This window comes from Hemicordylus capensis, chromosome 3 (genome assembly GCF_027244095.1).
Source record: "Hemicordylus capensis ecotype Gifberg chromosome 3, rHemCap1.1.pri, whole genome shotgun sequence".
Classification (NCBI taxonomy): Eukaryota; Metazoa; Chordata; class Lepidosauria; order Squamata; family Cordylidae; genus Hemicordylus; species Hemicordylus capensis.
The window spans coordinates 36255206-36280440 of NC_069659.1; the positions used below are offsets into that span (position 1 = coordinate 36255206).

At 45.6% G+C, this 25235-nt stretch overlaps 1 protein-coding gene across 3 annotated transcripts; it reads right to left on the minus strand.

Moving 5' to 3' along the window:
* Positions 1–25235, minus strand: LOC128352158 (complement C1q and tumor necrosis factor-related protein 9-like). 3 transcript variants are annotated; one of them, XM_053312458.1, is made up of 7 exons: positions 25120–25235; positions 22782–22962; positions 18424–18486; positions 13312–13428; positions 4343–4510; positions 1748–1810; positions 1–958 (listed from the first exon to the last, which is right to left on the minus strand). In XM_053312458.1, exons 2-7 carry the CDS (start codon positions 22945–22947, stop codon positions 321–323), a joined length of 1215 nt encoding a protein of 404 aa, XP_053168433.1. In that variant the 5' UTR covers positions 22948–22962; positions 25120–25235; the 3' UTR covers positions 1–320. The 3 variants fall into 3 exon arrangements, with proteins under 3 accessions (XP_053168433.1, XP_053168434.1, XP_053168435.1); XM_053312459.1 differs by lacking the exons at positions 18424–18486; positions 22782–22962; positions 25120–25235 and adding an exon at positions 16241–16335; XM_053312460.1 differs by lacking the exons at positions 13312–13428; positions 18424–18486; positions 22782–22962; positions 25120–25235 and adding an exon at positions 8010–8099.

Below are 25235 nucleotides of genomic sequence, written 5' to 3' on the forward strand. Positions count from 1 at the left end.
TCACAAGTCATACCAATTTTTTATTATCAGTTCATGAATCTTCAAGCTTCAGAAAACTGAAACAAATATGCAGTTCCAAGACACGGGATAAAAACACTCGGAACTCCAATATCTGGACAATTAAAATTTGCTAGACATCAACATTTAGCTGGTATTAAGAACTACCAATTCCTGTTGTGAATACATTGTTTATGAATTTGAACAGCTAAAAACAATCTATGAAACTGGCTTTGCTACATCAAGTTTTTAATCATCACCAAGAAAGCCACGTTCTAGTGAGTGACATCAGGTTGAAAGAGTAGCATAGGTTCTGACATCACTTAGGTACTAAACAGAAGAAAGCCAGTGAATATAGTGTCATCATCTGAATCTGCATACAACCCGTTATAAGAATCTCCCACAACCTCCAGCCACACCTGATCACCTTTCTGAAGCTCCAAGATGGTTCCTCCTGCAGCCTGGTCTTCAGAGTTCTGGTACGTGTCTAGAGTGTAGATCATTCTGTTCCCATTTTTAACTAGAGCTACTCTGGCACTGTATGAATAAACAGTGATGTGGTAGGTGAAATAATAGACACCAGAGAATGGACAGGTGAATTTTCCAGTTGCTGTGTTATAATGGTTTAAGCTGTTATACATTACTTTGTTAAATTTGATGGGAGCATTGGCAGAGGGATACCTTGTAGCGGTAGTAAGACCCACACTGAAGGCACTTCTTGGGACTCCGGTATTACCACCATTTCCTTTTTCCCCCTTCCAGCCCTTTTCTCCCTGGATTCCTTTACTGCCCATTGGTCCTGGGCCTCCAGGCTCTCCTTTAGGACCAGCAAAGCCCTGTGGTCCAATGGGGCCATTGTCACCCACAGATCCAGGAACTCCCATGGGTCCAGCTTTCCCAGGCCAGCCTCTCTCCCCTTTATCTCCTTTGTTCCCTTTCGCTTCAACTCTGCCATCAGTTCCTGAATGGAGAAAAGCAATAATTTACTTGTAAAATAAACTAGCTGGCCTGGGTGCAGAGCATCTGTGCCTCTGGTTCTCCCTCGTTCTTGGCCCCCCTCCCTCATTCTCGGCCCCTTGTTCTCAGCCCTCCTCTTCCCTATTCTCCCCTCCAATGTTTATTCTCTCTGGCCAGCCACCTGGGCAACTGCTTTTTCTGGTCGCCTGCCTGCCACTGCCTTCTCTCCCCCCGCCACCCCCGTCACTTTCTCTCCCCGTCTGCCTGCCTGTTCACTGGCCTACTCAATCATGTGTAGAGCCTCCTGGTCTTTGTGTTTGCCTCATATATTCAGCAAGAGGCAGGCTATTGACACACTAAGGTTGAACTAAAGCCGCTCACTCAGTTTTATTTTCACCTAGGTTAAAAAAGACAGTCTCATTTTGCATCTGTGTTTTGGTGTTTCCATGGCTGCTTTGACCAGCTTGTAACTTCTGGCCTTATCTGGAGACTGCATAACTCTGACCACTGGAGGTTTCAGGGATGTTTGGTTGGGGTTGGGACCTCTCCAGTGGTGAGAGATCCCAACCCCAACCAAACATCCCTGAAATGATTTGTAGCAGATGGACCTGGGGGCAGCGGGGCAGAGTGCCCAGCATACCTACTTTTTTTTTTTTTTTGACATGCCTACCTTAGAAGAGCAAGTTTTGATGTGAAATCAATCCCACAATAATTTAGCTCAGTCTTTGTCCATATTTCTTTAGGAGCAGGTTCAGACAGAGATATTCTCAATGAAGCCATGTTTTGTTCTCACCTGGTTCCCCCTTATCTCCTCTTATACCAGCTTTGCCTGCTTCTCCTGGACGCCCTGGTTCACCTAGCAGCAGGAAAAGATACAATGGGGGTTTTCCCCCCATGTTAACCATTGCATTTTTTTAAAAACCAAACAAACCCTGAGTCTTTCCCTTCTGGACTGCAAAATTTGGCTCTTGTGCAAGAACACAGAATTGTGCCTCATCAGGAGAACTGTAGCACACAAAAACCTCAAGTGGCACAGGCAAGGTACAAGTGAGTGAACTGATTAACCTGTTCAGATCTCTGATAGGCATTGATTAGGTCAGACCGGGGGATAGATAAGAAACTGGGGAGTGCAGGTATTTGGAAGGCAGCCTGAGAACCCAAGAGACAAGTCCGGAATCAAGCAAAGACACAAACCTGATTCAGAAACATTTATTACTAAGCTGCAGGGAAGGAGGTGCAATTAGCTGATGTGGGAGTGGAAATTCTGCCAGAAACTTTGGAATGGGAGTTGGCTGACTGGGGGAAGAGCTGGTCTTGTGGTAGTAAGCATGAATTGTCCCCTTTGCTAAGCAGGGTTCACCTGGTTTGCATTTGAATGGGAGATTACATGTGAGCACTAAGATATTCCCTTTAGAAGATGGGGCCTATCTGGGAAGAGCATCTACATGATTGCTTGCAGAAGGTTCCAGGTTCCCTCCCTGGCATCTCCAAAATATTGCTGAGAGACACTTCTGCCTGCAACCTTGGAGAAGCTGCTGCCAGTCTGTGTAGACCAGGCCTGCACAACATACGGCCCGCGGGCCGCATGTGCCCGCAAGGCCTTTTTTCTTGGCCCGTGGGGCCATTCTGCTTGTCCCCCTACTGCCTGCCTGCCCACCCGCCTCCCTTCCTCCTGACCCAAACCTCCATAATAATTTCTCGGACGTGTCTGCCATTCTTTCTAAATGTATGGAAATCTTGCGAGAAGGGCCAGAAATTTTGTGAGAGGCGAGACTTCCATAGCTGCTTCCAGGGGTAAATGGGGGAAGAAAATGGCGGTGGGTGGCGGCGACCCGCACCGGAGGCTGCGCAGGGAAGGAAGAAGCCACGGGAGGAAACTGTGTGGAGCCGTCTGCCGGCAAGACGGACAGGCTCTCAGTGCCAGCAGCCCAGAAAAGCAACAACGAAAGGGCTATGCCGGCAAGAAGAGGTGGTGGGACAGACCAGCGGTCGGGTAGAGAAACAGCGGCGGGGAGAGAAAGCAGCAGCGAGCGAGGTTCCGAGAAGGCCTGCCGGGTGTACAAAGAGGAGGCCAAGGAAAGGTTAATTTTTCTTTGAATTTCTGCTGCTGCACGGCTGCGGGATGGCGTGGGGGGCAGGGGTGAGCTGGGGTGCTCCTTCTTCCCTCTTCCCCAGGCGGTGGCGGCTCCCATAGTGACTCAGGGCCTGTAGCGATGGTCGTTCCTACTGCTCAGGGACCCTTGCCTGTGCATCTCTCTATCTCTCTCTCTCTCTCTCTCCCCAAGCCTCCTGCCCCATCCTTGTCTTGTGGTAGCAAGCATGACTTGTCTCCTAAGCTAAGCAGGGTCCACCCTGGTTGCATATGAAAGGGAGACTAGAAGTGTGAGCACTGCAAGATATTCCCCTCAGGGGATGGAGCCGCTCTGGGAAGAGCAGAAGGTTCCAAGTTCCCTCCCTGGCTTCTCCAAGAGAGGGCGGAGAGAGATTCCTGCCTGCAACCTTGGAGAAGCCACTGCCAGGTCTGTGAAGACAATACTGAGCGAGATAGACCAATAGTCTGACTCAGTATGTGGCAGTTTCCTATGTTCCTATGTTTCCATCTTTCTTTCCCCTTCTCCCTTCTTTTCCAAAATTATGAGAAGAGCTTATCATATATTTCCCCCCACTTAAAAGTGTTCCATGTTACGTGTGATGATTTGGCAGAGGTGAATAGGAAGAACAATGCACTTTATTATGTATTTTGTACAGATTGTATAATATTTATATTATTTAAAAGAATTTTAATTCAACTTCATATTGATTTAAATTAATCTTGGCCTGCCAGAACATCAAAAGTTAAATTTTGATTAAATTCATTTTTAATTAATGTCACTTTAATTTGATTGATTGATTGATTGATATTAAGTGTTACTCTAATAATCAGCACCCTAAGAATTGACCTTGGCCCCCATGAACCAAGTCACGGTTGGTTTCGGCCCACCAGGTCACTTGAGTTGTGCAGGCCTGGTGTAGACAATACTGAGCTAGATGTAACAATGGACTGACTCAGCTTCCTATGTTTATGAGTTGCAGGGGAAGTATGTGTGGCCCTCATCTATACAAGTGGAAAGGGCTTTTTGAGAGGGGGAGAGGGACGTGCCCCTCTCCCCCTCCATACCCAGTCTGCTGTGCCAGAAGCCTTCAGGGCAAGGACATTGAAAGCTCAGTGAGGACCCATAACCTTCTTCCTGCTGCCTGAGGGCTGCAAAGAATGTTTGGCTGGCTGAATAATATGCCATTAACCATCTCTGCTTTAGATCATGACCTGAAAATTCACTTCTGCAGGATCTGTCTTGATGCACCTGTCAGAAGTACTCCTACTCAAAGTAGTCATTAGGCAGTTAAATACCTGCATCTCCTTTTTCTCCCTTGGCTCCATCTCGTCCATCTCTGCCTGGAAGGCCACTGTGTCCAGGTAACCCGGGGATGCCACAAAACCGCTCATTACAACTGTCCTGGTTTTGTACTTCTGTGCTGACTGCAACAGCCAGCAGAATAATCCAGACTCTCATCCTATCTAATTTCAGATGAAAGAACCAATAATGAGAAAAAGAGACTATGACTAACACACTGTCTGAAATAAATGTTGTTAAACTGTAATAATAAACTCTGGCAAAAGAAGTGCAAGGAGACAATAAGGGATGCAAAAGGAGAGTTTGTGTAGCATATATCTAGAAATGTTAAGGGGAATAATAGTAACATCTTTAAATATATCAGAGGCAGAAAACCTTCTAGGGAGGCAGTTGGACCCTTAGATGATGAGGACATGAAAGGGATTAAGGAGCCAGCATGATGCAGTGGTTAGAGTGCTGGACTAGGACCGGGGAGACCCGAGTATTATTATTGAGGATAAAGAGATTGCAGAGAAGCTGAATTGAGTTTTTTGCATCTGTCTTCACAGCGGAGGATACTGACCATATACCTGCTCCAGAACTGAGCTTCTCAGGCTCAGAGGCTGAAGAACTGGGACAACTTGAGGTGATGAGAGAGGATGTACTAAACTGTCTTGAAAAATTAAAAATTAACAAATCACCAGGGCCAGATGGCATCCACTCAAGAGTTCTGGAGGAACCCAAATGTTAAATTGCTGATCTCTCAGCAAAAATATGTAATTTGTCCCTACAATCAGCCTCTGTACCAGGGGACTGGAAAGTAGCTAATGGAATTTCCATTTTCAAAAAGGGATCTGGGTGGGGGGAAATGGGAAATTACAGGCCAGTTAGCTTAACTTCTGTGCCAGGTAAATTGATGGAAAGCATACATAAGAACAAAATTGTTAAAACATATAGAAGAACAGGCCTTACTGGAGAACCAGCATTGCTTCTGAAAGGGAAAGTCTTGCCTCACTAACTTTTTGGAGTTCTTTTAGAGTGCCAACAGGCATGTGGATAAAGATGATCTGATTGACATATTATACTTGCTTCCAAAAAGCTTTTGACAAAGTTCCTCATCAATGACTCTTGAGTAAACTTAGCAGTCATGGGATCAGAGGACAGGTTCATGTGTGGATTGGTAACTGGTTGATGGACAGGAAACAGGGTAGGAATAAATGGACAGTTTTTACAATGGAAGGAATTAAGAAGTGGGGTCCCCCAGGGATCTGTACTGGGACCAGTGCTCTTTAACTTGTTCATAAATGATCTAGAAATAGGGATAAGCAGTGAAGTGGCCAAATTTGCAGATGACACTAAATTTATGGTCATGAAATCCAAAACTGATTGTGAGAAGCTCCAAAAGGATCTCTCCAAAGTGGGGGAGAGGGCAACAAAATGGCAAATGCTGTTCAGTATAAGCAAGTGTAAAGTGATGAATATTTGCGGGCGGAACTTCAACTTCATATATACATTGATGTGGTCTGAGCTGTTAGTGACTAACCAAGGGTCATGGTGGACAACTCATTGAAAGTGTCAGCTCAATACACCACAGCTGTGAAAAAGGCCAATTCTATGCTAGGGACCATTAGGAAGGGGATTGAAAATAAAAATGCTAATATTATCATGCCATTATACAAATCTATGGTGTGGATGCATTTGGAGTACTGTGTACAGTTCTGGTCACCGTATCTTAAGAAGGACATTGTACTGGAACTGGAAAGGTTGCAGAAGAGGGCAGCCAGGATGATCAGGTGCCTGGAGCACCTTCCTTATGAGGCAAGGCCACAGCATCTGGGGCTTTTTAATTTGGAAAGAGGTAACTATGGGGAGACATGATGGAAGAGGTGTATAAAATTATGCATGGAGTAGAGAGAGTGGACAGAGATAATTTTTTCTCCCTCTCTCACAACACTAGAACCAGGGATCATCCCATGAAACTGAAGGCTAAGGAATTTAGGACCAAAAAAGGAAGTACTTTTTCACACAGCACATAATTAATCTATGGAAGCCAGCATGGTATAGTGGTTAGAGTGCTGGACTAGGACCTTGGAGACCCGAGTTCAAATCCCCATTCAGCCATGATACCAGCTGGGTGACTCTGGGCCAGTCACTTCTCTCTCACCCTAACCAACTTCACAGGGTTGTTGTGAAAGAGAAACTTAAGTATGTAGCACACCGCTCTGGGCTCCTTGGAGGAAGAGCGGGATATAAAATGTGAACTAAAATAAAAATAATAAATAAAAATGGAATTCTCTGCTGTGGGATATGATGATGGCCACTAGCTTAGATTGCTTGGGGGGCGTGGCATTTGCAGCAGTTTGGTCCTAATTCAGACTGAACCACCACACCATGAACTTGTTCGGTAGGACCGAGCAGCTTGGCTGATCAAACCTAAGATGTGCACAAAACTGGTATGCCCAGTTAGGTTTGAGTCCAAACTGGACTGGAACAGAACTGGGCATGCCCCCCCAAAAAACAGACCCCCATGGCTCGGCTTGAATTTGTGCCAGTCTGGGGGTTCTAACTTTAAAAAAACAAAAAAACTCACTGCCTCCAGCGGGGGCACTGCCATGGGTGGGACTCCAGCAGTTCCCCTGCCGGCCTCCCTCTGGTCTCAAAATGGCCAGTTTGGCTGGTTTTTGGCTCGTTCTGAGCCTCTTCATGCTGGTGGTGGCCATTTTGGAGGCTGCCAGGCATACACACTGATGATCTGCATGACCCCGGTTCGTGATCAGACATCTCTAACTGGACTGGTTCGTGGTGGACCAGTTCGACTGTGAACTGGTCCATGCACATCCCTATTAAAAGGGGCTTAGACAAATTCATAGAGAACAGGTCTTTCAAAGGATACTAGTTTGGTGGCTATAGGCCACCTACAGCTTCAGAGGCAAGATGCCTCTAAACAGCAGTTGCAGGGGAGCAACAGCAAGAGAGAGGGCAAGCCCTCAGCTCTTGCCTGTGGGCTTTTCAGAGGCGTCTGGTTGGCCACTGTGTGAAATAGGATGCTAAACTAGATAGTCCTTGGGCCTGATCCAGCAGGGTTGTTCTTATATTCTTAACTAAAAATACTATACAATGTCATCTTATTTTAAAAATGTTTGGGAGCACAGGGCAATGTTAAGCACTTGTCTAATCAAACGTTTAGATAAATACTGCCAACACTTACTGTCTGTCTAACACTGGGTTACATTGTGGATTATTATTATTATTAGTAGTAGTAGTAGTATTACATTTATATCCTGCTCTTCCTCCAAGGAGCCCAGAGCGGTGTACTACATACTTAAGTTTTTCTTTCACAACAACCCTGTGAAGTAGGTTAGGCTGAGAGAGAAGTGACTGGCCCAGAGTCACCCAGCTAGTATCATGGCTGAATGGGGATTTGAACTCAGGTCTCCCCGGTCCTAGTCCAGCACTCTAACCACTACACCATGCTGGCTTCATATAGCCAAGTGTTATCCAGATTTAAGGATAGGAGATCTTTTCCTTTAGAACCCCCTCAAAGGGTCCCACTTGTTATGAAAGATTGTTACAGACCACAGACTACAGATTGTACTTTAGGAGACATTTGCTATTTTATTCCAAAAACCAACTAAGATGTATAAAATTACTTAATGCCCCAAATTACCAGAAAAATATAATTACCAGTAGTCAGCAGTACAAGGTCATGTAGCAGCCTTAGGTATGGTGATGCAATGCCCTGGGTTTTCTGATATGCAGTCCCCCTTATTAAGGTCCCATGAGAAATCAACCCTGTACTTTCTGTTTTCCCTTATATATTCTATTGGGTGTACATGATAGTTAGACCAGATGTTACCAGCCCTCCAATCAGAGTATGAGGGTGGCATTTGTAGTTATGCAGATTCAAAGCTAATTAAAAACCTTGAAGAGGGGTTTGCAGATTTGTAGCCATCAGGGTTTATTTTCTTGGGACTTTCCAAATTGACTGGCTTTCCTCTTTTACCGTAAATCACTCATATGTGGAGATGTTGTTTGGCGCAGATGAGCTGGGGTAACTGACCAAAGCAGTTCACGTGTCGTCTTTGTGTGTTGAAGATCAAGGTTTTGAGGTCCAAAGTTTGTTTGTTCTTCTTTAGCAAATAAACCTGTAACAGATTAATGTTCACCTCATAGCAGTTTCCTAAAGACTCAACTGGACTCTAGTCACAAGCTTAGTATGTGACTAGTATGGCTTTTAGTATGGCATATGTACATTATTGATAATGTACTGTTGATAATCTTGCAATAATGCTGTTAGGATAGAGGCTCTAATCCCACAGCAAGTTTCATGTACTTAATCCACTGGACTTGATCTCTAGACACTGCCAGGTCCCAGTCTGGTCTGGTCCCATGTGGCCCGTGAGCACAGGCCATTCTGCAGTACCTTGGAGAGCTCCAAGGGATCAAGCTGCTCTGACAGTTCCAGCTCCTCCTGAGCCCTGCCATATTTCTTGGCCCTAATTACCAAACTCAGGATCTACCCCTCAGTTTCAGAGTGTGGAAAGTTAAAGGGATAGTGTAATTCATTCATGCCCTGGCACTGGGTCCTGCACTCAACAACTGGCATTGGAGATTTTCTTGACACTACCCCTAGGAATCCGAGTTGTCACTCAAGGCTGAGGCCTTGAGAGAGACAACCACACAGAAAAGGGTGATAAGTGTGATATTTTGATGCAGATACATGGTCCTTCATTAAGATGCAGCTAGATGGTCTAGGGCAGCTTTGGATCCCCCAGCTATTGTTGGACTACAACTCCCAGCCACAGTGGTCAATAGTGAGGGATGATGGGAGTTGTAGTCCAGCAACTGTTGGGGGACTGAAGTTGTGCAGCCCTGGTCCAGAGAGTGAGTGGAGTAATGCAGTTATTTAAATCTAATACCACCCATGCTCAACACACTCATTTCCTAAGATAAATACATTTTTTTAAAAAAATAGGACACTGATAAATATCTGAATGCATTTCAGTCCTGAAGTTTGGGATTCGACCTTTCCCCACATGAGTCTTAGTCTCATATAGATCCCTTTCCTTTGCTGATATAACAAACTATTAAAACTGGAGAATGTTTATTTGCAAATCATGCCGTATAATTTTTTGATGGGCTCCTTTTGGGTATATTGAAAACTGTAGGCATTGGCAATTGAACAGTCGGATGCTCTGTGATGAGTTAATGATTTCTGATGTGAAAAGGGTAAGAATATTTGCAGTTGAACTCTACTGCTGGGATGCATCATCATTGTGTAATATGGAATGGGTACGACAACAGATCTCAACTGGAAAGAACCCTCCAAGGGAGCCATTGTGATTACCAAATGAACAGTGGTAGCAGCAACACCACTAATACTTTTTGCGAAGGATTTCAAAAAGGTGTCCCAAACAGCTGTCTCTGGCCACATGAGAGAAGAGGCCAGATGTTGTCACCCTCAAGCACAAGCTCACACCTCGGCAAAGGGGACCATCTTTGCCTGCCAGTGCCCCCTTCCTCTGCTGCTTCTCCACACATCGCCACCTTGCCTCCTCTCTGGGAGTGGCTGAGTAAGCGGCTGAGCTGGAAGGAAGATAGCTTGCTCTCCTCGACTGGGCCTAGAGCAGGCCTGCTGAACTTTGGCCCTCTTGCAGAAGTTGGCCTACAATTCCCATAACCCCATAAGTCCAAATAGTTGGACTACTGCAGCATAGCCTACAGGATTATTTTTCTCTTATACTGCCTTTGCTTTTGTCTGCTACAGTAAAGTGGCTTTTCCTAGGAGGGAAAGTTGGCTCCAAATTTTGAGCAGGCCTGGTCTATTGGCTGCTGTAGCTAGGGATTATGGGAGTTGTAGTCCAAAAAAAGATGGGGGTAGGGCTAAGTTGAGCAGGCCTGGTCTGTAGAAAGATAAGAGCAGCAGCAAGGAGGAGAAGGAGAAGGGTCCATTCAGAAAAGCTCCTGCAACGTCTCCCCCAAACCTGGAGCCACTCTGTGCCTAAGATATGCCTTTGGCATTAAAGCAGGGAGTTTCTTGATTTTCCTTTCAGCAGAGGTAAGAACTGGACACTTGCTCTGAGTCTAATGTCTGCAAAAGCTATTAGTTGGAGGGTGTCTGAGGTATCTTTAGCATCCAAAGAGAAGCATTTTGAATTAGCTTTCTACTCATGTTGGCCTGAACAATTTTGCTTAAATTTTACTGAATTGTTTTTTGTGGGATCACTTTTGGAAATCACACCATCATTTTTCTTTGACACTGAACTTGTCCAAACAGCAGCAGCAGCAGCAGCACTGAGTATGGGGAAGGGGCCTATTAGGGCCATCCTTTACTCCCTCCCCCAAAAGTGCAAGAGAATGACATGATGTCACATTAGAGAGGAGAAAAGATCTTGTGGTAGCAAGCATGACTTGTCCCCATAGCTAAGCAGGGTCTGCCCTCGTTGCATCTGAATGGGAGACTTGATGTGTGAGCACTTTAAGATATTCCCCTCAGAGGATGAAGCCGCTCTGGGAAGAGCAGAAGGTCCCAAGTTCCCTCCCTGGCTTCTACAAGATAGGGCTGAGAGAGATTCCTGCCTGCAACCTTGGAGAAGCCGCTGCCAGTCTGTGAAGACAATGCTGAGCTAGATAGACCAATGGTCTGACTCAGTATATAGTAACTTCTTATGTGGGAATGCACATAAATACCTTTTTGAGATTTCCTGTCAGAGTTGTAGCTTGAACTCTCGATATCTCGCAGCTGATAACCGGTTGGGGGTGGGGGCAGAAACCCTTCCGCCTGCCTTCAAATTCATTGACTTGGTACTGGGTTTTTTTGAATCAGAGGGAATGTTGTAGAACTGAAAGATGGTAGAGCTCAATGGTAGAGCACATGTTTTGCATTCAGAATGTAGAGGGTTCCATCTTTGGCAGGTCTGGGGAAGGTTCCTGTCTGAAACCTAAAGAGCTGTTGCCAGTCTATGCAGACATTACTACTAGACAACATTCTAGTGTTACCCTATCCATTTGGATTTGAAATGGCAGGTTATATATTTCAGTTTGGTCAGTAGAATTCATATGAAAGCTAATGGTATGCCTTTTTGTTTTAAATAGTCCTGTGTTAATAGGACAATAATGTAAACCAAACAGGGGGCTGGGGGTTGCTGTCAAATAGTGAACTCCACACATTTAAAGTCTGCAAACTAGATTTGATAATGACGAAAAAGTCACAAAAAATTAAATTTGTATAGTGACATTATAGGACACAGCTGAAAAGTGTTAACATATAAAGTTGCACTGAGATAAAAAGAATGTATGTTTATTTTTCAGAAAATGGATGTTTTAACAAAAAAGCATGGAGTACATACATTCATACGTGGCACATATGTAGGTAAAAGGATCATATACATTAACTATCAGTAGGTATTTTCTTTTCTGAAGCCATAATTCCTGGCTCTCTGGATATATAGCAGTACACAGATGTTTAAGAGGTATACAGAATATACAGAAGAAAATAATGTTTGAGAAAACTTGTGTCTATTACTTTTCTGCTTTTACAGGATCCAGGTCCATCACTCCAATTTATTAGGGAACAAGCCAGGAATTCGGACACTACAGCACCAACCAGAGCAAGGGAACCTGAACTTGCTTGCTTTTTCTCTACAGAATGAGAAATCTCAAAGTACATATGCTCCAGACCAACTGGAAACCCTTGGAGATGTCCTTGCCAGATGCCATTAGTCCCAAAGTCTAACAGGGATTAATTTGCTTTCAAATTCATGTTCTGCGCAGAAAATAGCATTAATCTAAGGTTTCCTGGTCCCAACGACTACCACATAAAATGTGGTATTTTGCTGTATTTGGTCATACCCAGACAAGGACATACAACAATAGTTTTTGCAACTTAATATAGGTCTGTAGCCCAAAAGATGTAGGGCCCAGGTCTGCACAACTACAAATAAAATAAAATCCAGTTATCACAGGAATTTCCCCACCCTTGGGTTAGACCATGGTTTCAGAGGGTTGCAAATGATGTCACAAGAAGAATGGGGCATACATTGCAATGTATGTTAGCCAGCCTGGATTTAAGTTTTTGTTTGTTTTGTTTTGGGGTTTTGGGGGGGTTGGTGGGATCCAAAACAAGTGCTGGAAATATAATAAAACAATGTGCATATATCATTTAGCATCAAAAAATATGTGATTGGCAGGGAGTTGTGAATATAGCTTGGGGAGTTGCCAACTGATTTTTATTCTGCCACCAGTAAGAATCAACCAATGGTATATACAATCATTCGATGTCACATTAACATGACCGCTCAGATGCTAACCAGTGGTATAGGTTCTGGCTCCTCTGAGGTACTGAACAGAAGGAAGCCTGTGAAGGTTGTGTCATCATCTGGGTCTGCAAACAGACCATTAAAACTCTCCCCTCCGTGGGTCTGCAACCACACATTGTCACCTTTCTGAAGCTCCAGGATGGTTCCGCCTGAGGCCTGGTCTTCACCCCCCTGGTACCTGTCTACAGTGTGGAGCACCTTGATCCCATTTTTAACTAGAGCTACTCTAACATTTCTTGAATAAACAGTGATGTGGTACGTGAAATAATAGACACCAGGGACTGCACACACGAATTTCCCAGTTGCTGTGTTATAATGGTTTAAGCCATTATACATCACTTTGTCAAATTTGATGGGAACATTGGAAGGGGGAAGCTTAGTGGCAAATGTAAGGCCTACACTGAAGGCACTTCTTGGGATGACTGGCATACTACCAAGGTTTCCCTTTTCCCCCCTGTCCCCCTTCCAGCCCTTTTCTCCTTGAATCCCTTTACTGCCCTTTGGTCCTGGGCCCCCAATCTCTCCTTTAGGACCAACAAGGCCTATCGGTCCTATGGGACCCGTCAAACCTACTTCACCTTGAACTCCAATTTCACCTTTAAATCCCTTTGGACCAATAGGGCCAATGTCACCCTTTATCCCCTTTCGACCTTGTAGTCCTATCTCACCCTTTTGACCTTTATGGCCCACAGGTCCAGGAATTCCTTTGGGTCCAAATTTCCCAGGCCAGCCTCTCCCCCCTTTCTCTCCTTTGATGCCCTTCTCTTCAACTCTGCCATCAGCTCCTAAGTGGAGAAAAACAATAATTCACCATTTAAAACATGTCTAATTCTAGCTGATCGCTGGAAGCTCACAGAGGTGCATTTGTCATTCTTGTATTATTTCCTTTATGACCTAAGGTGATACTGGTAGCAAATAGGGTCAGGATTTTCAGAAACCTAGGCAAAGGGCAGACACAGGGAGGGAAAGATCATCAGAGCTTCTTTAGAGTTTATATCTCCGGGGGATATAAGATTATAAATGGGATTGTTGCCAGTACCACTGTATTTCAGGGTAGCACTGCAAAGCACTAGGGGTGTGCATGAAACCAGAAAACCCACTTTGGTTTGAGTAGAACCAGACTCAAACTGAACCAGTTCTGGTCCAGTTCTGTACACACTAGGTTTGGGCCCGGCTAGCGGGGGAGTACAAAGCATCTTGGAACTGCACACACGAGTTGCAGCCCTTCACTCCTTGCGCTTTTCCTTCTTCTTTTCACTTCCCTGCTCACAAGGAGACCAGCATGCAACGAACACACCATGAGGTCATTCACACAATCAAAAATTGTGTCCAAGTTTGGGAGCTGTGTGTGTTCCTTATTTTTCATTGTGTGGAAGCCAGGTTTAGAGGAAAACCTGGGTAGAAGTGATTGTGTGGCAGCAAGGTAGGAGAAAATCCTGGGTAGCTTTCCTCCTACCTTACTTACACACAATCACTTCTATCCAGGTTTTCCTCCTACCTTATTTCCACACAACCAAAAATCGGGAGCACACATAGCTCCCAAACCCAGGTAGAGCACAGTTTTTGATTGTGTGATTGACCTCCATCTTTACCAGGAAGGAAAGGTAAAACTAACCTCATGAGCTCCTAAGTCTCCTTAACTCTTTGTTCCCATCTGTGTCTCCCTTTTTGCTTCTTGAGCACTTTTCAAAGTACACTTCTAGCCAGGCTCTGGTTGAAAACCTTAGCCAAACTGATTGCAACAAAGACTTCCATTTACAGGTGAAACTCGGAAAATTAGAATATCGTGCAAAAGTCCATTAATTTCAGTAATGCAAATTAAAAGGTGAAATTGATATATGAGACAGACGCATTACATGCAAAGCGAGATAAGTCAAGCCTTAATTTGTTATCATTGTGATGATCATGGCGTACAGCTCATGAAAACCCCAAATCCACAATCCCAGAAAATTAGAATATTACATGGAACCAAGAAGACAAGGATTGTAGAATAGAACAATATCGGACCTCTGAAAAGCATGCATATGTATTCAGTACTTGGTTTGGGCCCCTTTTGCAGCAATTACTGCCTCAGTGAGGCGTGGCATGGATGCTATCAGCCTGTGGCACTGATGAGGTATTATGGAAGACCAGGATGCTTCATTAGCGGCCTTCAGCAATTCTGCATTGTTTGGTCTCATGTCTCTCATCCTTCTCTTGGCAATGCCCCATAGATTCTCTATGGGGTCAGGTCAGGCAAGTTTGCTGGCCAATCAAGCACAGTACACTGTATACTTTTCAGAGGTCCAATATTGTTCTATTCTACAATCCTTGTCTTATTGGTTCCATGTAATATTCTAATTTTCTGGGATTGTGGATTTGGGGTTTTCATGAGCTGTACGCCATGATCATCACAATTATAACAAATTAAGGCTTGACTTATCTCGCTTAGCATGTAATGCGTCTGTCTCATATATCAGTTTCACCTTTTAATTTGCATTACTGAAATTAATGGACTTTTGCACGATATTCTAATTTTCCGAGTTTCACCTGTAGAATACTGGCTAAGGTTTATTGCATTTGCCTAACCTGATTTTTGCCTTTTGTGCCCCATTTTATCCTTAATAAATCTTTAAACTGTATTTCTATCTCCTCATCTTTTCCAAAACACCAAGACTTGCTTAAATTCATACTGAAGCCAAACTGCTCCCCAAGCCAAGCTGATGTGAATTCCCTGCTTTAAGCCAAAAGCATAGTTGGAGTGTCTAGCCAGCACTCTGGAGCAGTTCTGGCAACAGGGATTTGCGTTCAATTTAGCTCAGAACTGGCCTACTAATGAGGCATAGTGAGGCAGCCACACCTCTGACTGCCTTTGTCACCAATCCCTCTCATTAGTGGGCGGGCAACTGCCTCTACCCTCCAGTGATAGCAGCAATAGTGACTGGTGACCATCTTAAGCACACCTTCTCTTGAGTCCTACTTTGGAGAGGCAGAGAGCAGGGAACAGAGCAGGAGGAAGTGTGGGGTCCACACGCTTTTCAAGAGCTAGTTCAAGAGGCGAAAGCCTAGCGGCTACCATTGGCAGGTAAGAATGGGAGGAAATTTATCTATTATGATTTATCTATTTAAAACATTTATATACCACCCAAAACACAAGTCTGGGCAGTTTACCACAAAACAATAAAAACAGATAAAAAGATTAAAACATTACAACAATTAAAATTTTAAATGTTAAAACTATTAAAAAAACAAAACAATATCTAGTTAAAAGACTGGGTGAACAAATGTGTGTTGACTGCCTTTTTAAAAGTTGGGGAGGCTCTTATTTCAGCAGGAAGTGTGTTCCAAAGCCTCGGGGCAGCAACAGAGAAGGCCCGTCCCTGAGTAGCCACCAGACGAGCCGGTGGCAACTGCAGACGAACCTCTCCAGATGATCTCAATGGGCGGTTTGGTTCATAGAGAAGAAGGTGTTCTCTTAAGTACCCCGGGCCCAAGCTATTTAGGACTTTATAGGTTATAATCAAAACCTTGTATTTTGCCCAGAAACTTATCAGCAACCAGTGTAGATCTTTTAAGATAGGAGTGATATGGTGTCTCCAAGATGACCCAGAGACCAACCTGGCTGCTGCATTCTGGACCAACTGCAGTACTTTCCGGAATACGTACAAAGGCATCCCCACATAGAGCACATTGCAGTAGTCAGGTCTAGAGGTGACCAGCAAATGTACTACAGTTCTGAGGTCATTTATCTCAAGAAATGGCATGGGAAGGGTACAGATCAGGTGGACGTGGGTAGGTGGGGGATTAGTAAGGGCTGGGGAGGCAGATTGTGTGGCAAAGTAGTAGTACAGGCAGGAGTGAGTTGAAAACCAATGGAGCGGGAGTGGGAAATCAGTGTGGGGGTGAAGACTTCAGGGAGTGGGGAATTTATTTATTTGTTTGTTTGCTTGCTTGCTTGTTTGCATTTGTATCCCACTCTTCTGCCAAGGAGCCCAGAGCGGTGTACATGGTTAGGTTTATCCTCACAACAACCCTGTGAGGTAGGTTAGGCTGAGAGATACATGACTGGTCCAGAGTCACCCAGTGAGCTTCAAGGCCGAATGGGGATTTGAACCTGGGTCTTTCCGGCCTTAGTATCATACTCTTAACCATGACGCCATGCTGGGAGAGGTGGACTGAAAATCAGTGCGAGGTTGGGAAGATCACATGGGGTGGGGATAGATTGGCACACGACATGCTCTGTGTACCTCGGGGGTAAGGACTGAGGTGGTAAGTAGCTCTGGCACTCACCTGGCCCCCACACATGCAGATGCATGGAGGCCCGGTAAGTGCTGGAGTTGCACTGCCACCACGCGGGCTGCTGGGGGAAGCGCTGCGCCACTGCTCCAGGCAGCTTCGGTACCCGCTAAGGACCTTCTCATTTATTTTGAAAGATGGCACTTGCTGCCCCTCCCCAGTGCCATCCTCACCCCTCTCTCCCTCACCCCTCTTGCCACTGAACTGCCAAACTGGTTCGCTTCAGACCGGGTTCGCTTCAGTTTGCTCTCGGACCGGGCCCTCTTCCTGAAGGGTGGCCCAGTTCACAACTGAACCGCTCAAGCCACACCAGTTCACAGTGGATCGGTTTGTGAGTGGACTGGTTCTGCACATCCGTAGTCTAAAACCTCTGATGCCCTTGTGGCAACACAAAAATGAAATAAGGTATTGGAACTCCAATTAACTACTTCCAAATGATAAAGCCAGGGACAAGCCCTGCTCACATGACATGACTGCAAACTAAATATCCTCCCAGTCCATGTCATTTCGTATAGGTTTCAGCCAGATACAGGCCTCTTCTCACAGATCCAGCAAGTTACAGGAGCCAGGCTACTGGCCCGGTTGGTTTGCATCAAAATACAGTTTCAGTTTCATGTAGATTGGAAAACACCCCTGTATTTGGTACCTTTTGAGGTAAAGCGCCATTTGCAGGTCCTTTTCTGAATGGGCTTGCTGACCTTTTGTGCAGACAGGATGAAGCAGCCCAAGCAAGGCCTTAACAGATGGGGGAAGCTGCCCAGCTTTGGACTGCTTCTTCCAGAGACCCAGCTTTGGGGTAGGCGTAGTTGAGTGCTGGCCAAAGCCCATTCATCAGCATGAGGCTCACTGCCAATCCCCGAAGCCTTCCAATCTTGCTGCTCCTTGCTGCTGCATGTTCACTGTCCCCCTCCTCTAAGTGAGGCAAAGATCAAGAGCAAGGAGCACAGAAACAAGGAGAAGCAGCAGCAGCTGCAGCAGCAACAACAACAATAGCAACCTCTGTTCACCTCCCCCTTTGGACAACCATGAGGACTGGACCAAGAGGAAGAGAGCAGTTGAATGGGAACAGTGACAGTAATGAAGAAGAGGTGGGTTCTCTGAGAAAGAGTGGCCCTCGTGGGGCAAATTGCCCGAAGGCCCTAGAGCTGGGCCTGTTCCTTCAGTTTATGACATTTGGCCTTGCCTGAAGATTGCATGACTCTGATGCTGGAGAAATGTCCGTCCGTCCCCACCGATCATCATTGAAATAATGAGGGTGGCCCGTTGTTTTTGCCTAGCATGCCTATTTTCGTGGGTGGGTGGTGGTAATCTACCTCCTCAAAAGCACAAAGTTTGTTGTGAAATCAAAATCTGCAATAATTTAGTTCAGCCTTCATCTATGTTTCTTAGGAGGTTCAGGCAGTTATTTCCTCCTTTGAGAACTTTTTGTTGAGAAGCAGTATATAAATAATACAACAATAATGATTAATAATAATAATTTCAGTGAAGCCACATTTTGCTCTCACCTGGTTCCCCCTTGTCTCCGCTTATACCATTTTTGCCTGGTTCTCCTGGATGCCCTGGTTCACCTAGCAGCAATGAGGGGAATTGTTTCCTGTTAACCTTTGCATTTTCAAACCAAAACAAACAAACAAAACCTGATGCTTGGTTATGCACTTTTGAACTGCAGAACATGGCTCTCATGCAAAAACACAGAATTATTTCTTCTCAGGAGAACTGTAAAGCACAGAGATCCCAAATGGCACATTCAAGGTACATATACAGTGAGTGAATGAAATGTGTATTACCAGTTCAGATTTCTATAAGGTGAAGGGTGCCATCGAGTCGGTGTCGACTCCTGCAGACCACAGAGCCATGTGATTTTTCTTTGGTAGAATGCAGGAGGGGTGTGACATTGCCATCTCCCACACAGTATGAGATGATGGCTTTCAGCATCTTCCTATATTGCTGCTGACCAATATAGGTGTTTGAGAAACGGGGATTCGAACCGGCAACCTCTTGCTCCCTAGGCAAGTTACTTCCCCTCTGCACCATTAGATGGCCCGTACTGGCGCAGTGGGAAAATGCTTGACTAACAAGCAGAAGATTGCCATTTTGAATCCCCACTAGTATCACCTATATAGGGCAGCAGTGACATAGGAAGATGCTGAAAGGCATCATCTTATACTGTGTGGGAGGATGCAATGGTAAACTCCTCCTGTATTCTACCAAAGAAAACCACAGGGCTCTGTGGGTGCCAGGAGTCGAAATCCGTTCAACGGCACACTTTACCTTTACCTTACTGATTAGAAATCAGTTCAACTTCGGCCCTTCTGCAGATGTTGGCCTACAATTCTTTAAGAAAAAATACAACTCTTTAAGAAAAAAAAATCTCCTATAATCCCTGGCTATTGGCCACTGTGGTTGGGGATTATGGGAGTTGTAGGCCAACATCTGCAGGAGGACCGAAGTTGAGCAGGCCTGGTTTACATCATGGATAGGTTACTTGACTCTTGTGTGATCTGCTTTAAAAAGAAAAAAGAAAGAAAAAACTGGAATCCTGGGTGTCACTAATCTTTATTAAGTGATCCTGAGTGTGCAACTTTGCTTAACAACATGCAGATGTATCAAGTGCCTTGGCCAAACAATCCCTCTTTTCCGGGATTTGCTTCTGGTAAATCACTGACCTATTTGTGCCCCTATTTTTGGCATTTTGAAATTCCTTGCTAAAATGTGTTCATTCCTAGAGTTATCATTTTCAGGGTTGAGCTTCCCCCCGGAGTCTAGATCAGGGGCTTCAAACTGCAGCCCTCCAGCTATTTGTGGACTACAGCTCCCATCATCCCCAGTCACAATGACCAGTATCCAGGGATGATGGGAGTTGTAGGGCAACATTAGCAGGAAGGCTGCAGTTTGAGACCCCTGGTCTAGATGCTGCGTCTGGATGCATGGAGGGGGACCATATCTCATAGGGGTGTGTCCGAACCGGTCCGGCGGCTATTCTAAAGAATGGCCGAACTGCTGGACCGGTTCGGCCCTGGCTGGTTCGGGTCCAGGTGGGGGGTATGTCTTTAAGGGCGGGAGGGCTTGCTTACCCCTCCCGCCTCTTTGCCCCCGCCAGCGCCCGTATTTAACAGAATAACGGGGCGCTGGAAACCAGCCGCCCCCCCCCGCCGCCCCCCCCCGCCGCGAGCAGATTTAGCCCAAAAACTACCGATACCACTGCCGCCGTCGCCCGCCAGCCCTCCCTCCCTCCCAGCCGCCCGCCCAAGTCCTCACCCGATGCTTTGTAAATAACGAGAGGAGCTACTGAACAGAGCTCCTCTCGCTAGGAAGTCCTGCAGCATACTGAAGCTTTGCGCGCGCGCGCATGCGCGCCACAAAGGACACCGATCGCCGGAGGCCAGGTCTACCCGCCGGGAAAAGGCCGGGTAGACCGGGCCTCCGGCGATCGGCGTCCTTTGTGGCGCGCGCATGTGCGGGCGCGCAAAGCTTCAGTATGCTGCAGGACTTCCTAGTGAGAGGAGCTCTGTTCGGTAGCTCCTCTCGTTATTTACAAAGCATCGGGTGAGGACTCGGGCAGGCGGCTGGGAGGGAGGGAGGGCTGGCGGGCGGCGGCGGCGGCAGTGGTATCGGTAGTATTTGGGCTAAATCTGCTCGTGGCGGGGGGGTGGCCGGGGGGGGCTGGTTTCCAGCGCCCCGTTATTCTGTTAAATATGGGCGCTGGCGGGGGCAAAGAGGCGGGAGGGGTAAGCAAGCCCTCCCCACCCTAAAAGGAAGGCCCCCCTTCGGTGCCGGTCCGGACTGCTCCGGACCGTGCACATGTCTAATATCTCACTTCTGGTGCACAGACATTTTAATGCATGTGCATGGACAGAGAAGCACCATGCCATGTACAGCCTGGTGTTTCCACCACAGCAGCTACTAGGGTATAGTTTGAACTGATGGCAGCTGTTTGCAGAGTTGGGTTCTGAAGAAACCACTTCAAATCAGAATTCACAACTGTGAGAAACATTACTTAAAATAAGAAAAAAACAGCTGAGTTTGTTTATTATATCCTCCCCGAGACCTGCAAGCTATTTAAACCATTTAACGACACTGAAATTCAGGAGAGCAATGACCCTTGCTTGCTTTAATGCACTCCCTACCACGGAACTAGAAGGGAAATTTAAGAAAATACCATATACCGCTCGGCTATGCCATTGTGACACAGGTGCCATTGAAACTACTGTGCATGATTTGCTCTATTGTTCATTTTATAAGGATATCTGAAGTAGTTTTATCTTGCCTGTTTTAGTAAATTATCCCGGCCATACTGATACATTTTATTTGCACCTTTTGTCTGGTTATGATAATTCCCTTTCTCTAAATGTGGCTAAACTTTGCTTTATAGCTTGCAAAATAGGTAAAGAGATGCTTGCTTTGATGTAGGCTCTTATTGTCTGCCACAAACTGTATGATGATTGTTTATCTGGTTGATGACCATAATAAAAGATCTTATTTATTATATTTGTACACCGCCCCAAACTTCCATCTTTGGGCGATTTACAGCAAAATAAAACAAATTAACACAGGAATTAAAATCCGAAACCAATTTAAAGCCAGAAGTCTTGTTTAAAAGCTTGGGTGAATAAATGTGTCTTTAGAGATTTTTCTAAAAGTTGTCAGACATGAGGAGGCTCTTATTTCAGCAGGGAGCACACTCCAGAGTCTCGGGGTGGCAAGAGAGAAGGCTCATCCCAGCATAGCTACCAGATGAGCTAGTGGCAACTGCAGACGAAGCAGAACCAAGCAATTACTCTCCGTATAATCTTAATGGGCGATGGGGCTCATGGCAAAGAAGACATTCTCTTAAATACCCAGGGCCTAAGCTATTTAGGACTGTATAGGTTATAACCACCAGTACCTCATATTTTGTCTGGAAACTTATTACATGTCTTATTACAGTTACCGTATTTTACGGACTAGAAGACGCTACGGACTATAAGACGCACCTTAATTTTAATCCAGTTTTTCAGAGTTTTAACATATTAAACTGTTAAAACATATAAGACGCTCCTGAATTTTGGCGGATATTTTTCGAGGAAAAAAGCGAGTCTTATAGTCCATAAAATACGGTACATGTCTGTTTGGATGGAGAGAGAGAGAAGTCAGTGTCTGCCTACAGGACTAAAAGCTGGTATATACAGAATCCATTAGCACATGAATCTCCCCACCTCCCTTTAGGTCTAAAAGTAAGATTAACTAGGAATAATCTAACTGCTATTGCAATCCCAACAATACATGATCAGATAATTCTAGCCCATCTGAGTTATTAAATCAGTGCAGGACAGGTTGTTGAACAGTAAATGAATGCAGAATAGAACAGGCAGAGTAGACCTTTCAACCCTGTGTAATAACACTATGCATGACAGAGGATAAATTCAGGCAGTGATCTTTGGTATGGGAATTGAGATGCCACAGTAATAATATATTTTGTTTAGTAGTTGATGTTAAAGTATGTTGCTGTTTTCATCAGTGAAATGTTGGAGGGCATGCTACTGGCCATTTACCGGACACTTACTCTGGAGCAGGTGAGTGAGCAAAACTGCCCAAACTCCAGTGGGGTCCTTTTACAGCCAACTTAGCCCATGAGCTGAAAGTTAACTCTTTTTCACCCTACCTGTATTTATTTACCCATCAGGAACTTCCCTGCACAAATAAATACCGTCTAGAGATGTTCCCAAGACCTTAAAGGCCAAGTTGAAGACAGATAATCCTGGAAACCATTGATCACTAAGAGTCTCACCAACTTGACAGCACTTAATCAATCAGAGATGTTTAACATGACCTAGAGATGTTTATATCAGGCAGTATAGAAATATGATAGAAAGATAGAAGTTACCTGTGTCTCCTTTGTCCCCCTTTGCTCCATCCCGTCCGTCCCGGCCTGGTATGCCATTGTATCCTGGGCTCCCAGGGACTCCAGCAAGCCGATCACTGCAACTGTCCTGGTTTTGAATTTCTCCTACACTGACTCCAACAGCCAGCAGAATAATCCAGAGTTTCATCCTATCTAATTTCAGCTGAACAAATCGATTAAAAAAAACAACCAAACCCAGTGATCAGCACATTGTACAAAATAAATGTTGTTGTAAACATAACCAAGAGATGTTATGCAGAGTCATCTTATTTTAAATACCTGTGGGAGCACAGGAGAATGCTAAGCACTGGGCTAGTCAAAAATAATCAAAAAGCTTTGGGCTAATAATAATAATAAAAAGCACTGGGCTAATCATAAATTCAGATTAACAGGAATTGCTCTGGCTCAAGGTGACATTGTGGATTTATGTAGTCAAGGTCTTGAAGAAAGATATTATGATTGGTCCATGTAGTCTAGTAATGCCTATGCAGACTGACAGCAACTATATCAAGGTCTCAGGATAAGGACTTCCCCAGTCCTATTGTCTGATGAGGCTATTCACACGACCAGCCCAACCCAGGCTAGGGCGGCCCAGCTTGGGTTGAACAGCTCATGTGGTGAGACAGGATAACCCCCACTAGCCTGACTTTTAACCCTGGCTCTTAACCAGGGTTAGATGGCATGAGCGCTCTCTCAACCCCAGGTTCAGGATTGGGTGTGCGCTCGGGCTGTATGCAACCCAAATGCACACAGAGCCTAGAGCATCCAACTCAGCAGGGAATCCAGCAATAGGGATATGCACGGAACTGCTTCAGAGGCCCTTTGTGGGCCTCTGAACTGGTTCGATTGGCCGGCAGTTCCACCAGTTCAAAGGTGGGGGGGCATACCTTTAAGGGCGGGGGAGGGTGCCATTACCCCTCCCGCCGCATTTCCCCCTGCTGGTGCTCAGTTTTAAAAGTCCCTGTCAGGGTGACAGCGTACCTCCCTGCCTCTCCAGTGTCCTCCTTGGCCAGAAGTTAACGGAAGTACCCGGCTCACGTGCGCATGCCGGCCATGCAAGTGAGCGCACCATGCACACGGGTGAGCGTGACGTGTGCACATGCACACCCGGCGTGCCAGGTACTTCTGTTAACTTCCTGCCAAGGATACTGGGAAGGCAGAGCAGTACGCTGCCACCCTGACGGGGACTTAAAAGTTGTCCTTGTCAGGGAAATTTTTAAATTCCAGCAGGGGAAATGCGGCAGGAGGGGTAAGGGCACCCTGCCCTGCCCTTAAAGAAATGCCCCCCAACCTTCGAACCACCCTCGTCAGTTCCATGCACATCCCTATCCACCAATGCACCACACTTATTGTGTGGTGCGTTATGGGATTCCTGAAGTCCAGGACACATTTTTGCCACCCCCAGCAATCTGCACTGCCAGGCGCCGCACAGATCGTGTGAGCGTGCGATGGCACACCAAAGAGGAGCTCCTTGCTCATCTGGGGGGGAGGTAGGTTCAACCCTGCCTCCCCCACCCACCCTGCTTGCCCCGTTATGGTCATCAGAATGTCCTTGTTATCTTTTTAGCTGGAGTTTCTGGGAATTGGATTGGGGACTTTCTGCATACAAAGCTTGTGCTATGTCACTGAGCTATGGTCCTTTCCCATAGGTTGCTGAATGCAGAAAATCTGCTTCACATCTTATGTTAAGTAAGCAAGGGATTCTCACCACATGAGCAAGCAGCTTCTCTAATGGTCTGCTGTCATGCCTTAGCCAAAAGACCTACGAGCATTTCCCCAGAAGCCAGAATCATATTGGCTGTCATGTTCTGCAGCCCTCCAGTGCCGGAAGGAGAGCTGCAAGTCCACAAAGAGCCTACAGGGTCCCTGCACCGAAGCCTTCTTTGTGCAGTGGACTGGGCACAGCAGGAGGGGAAGAGCAATGATGGACTTTCTCCCCTCTTCTCAAAAGCCCTGCCCAGTGTCCACTTGTGTAAATATGTTCTTGACGGCTGCGTGACTCTCAGGGACATATTTGTACCACTGGCAAGGGCTTTTGGAACCAGGGGAGAGATGCAGACATGGAAGTTTTGTTCCATGTAAATTGTTTTAAATGGTTGCCCTGGTTCTACAGGGTTTTTTGTTGTTGAATTGGTTTTATTCTGTTTTTATAGTTTTGATTTTAACCGTTAATTGGTTTTAATTGCTTTTACCTTGTTGTAAACCGCCCTGAGCCATTTTGGAAGGGTGGTATATCAATCAATCAATCAATCAAATAAATAAATAATAGGTTTTCACCATGGCTCTGCATTATAAACACCCCTTACTCAGAGCAGCTTACCTATGGTTCCCAGTTGGTCTATCCGGGCAGCTTAGAGCAGGGACAGGCATTAGATAGCTCAGGAGCTACTGGTGATTCCCAGACTTATCCAAAGTAGCTCTCCCAAGTGTTTGGGC

Bases quoted from the DNA above. Each gene is read 5' to 3' on its own strand.
- LOC128352158 (XM_053312458.1), bottom strand. From the start codon at position 22,947: ATGAAACTCTGGATTATTCTGCTGGCTGTTGGAGTCAGTGTAGGAGAA. The intron at 13,429-18,423 runs GTGAGAGCAAAA...TTCTCCACTTAG, and splicing joins CGGAGACAAGGGGGAACCAG to GAGCTGATGGCAGAGTTGAA. The intron at 4,511-13,311 runs GTGAGATAGGAC...ATCTGAAATTAG, and splicing joins GGGCCATAAAGGTCAAAAGG to ATAGGATGAGAGTCTGGATT.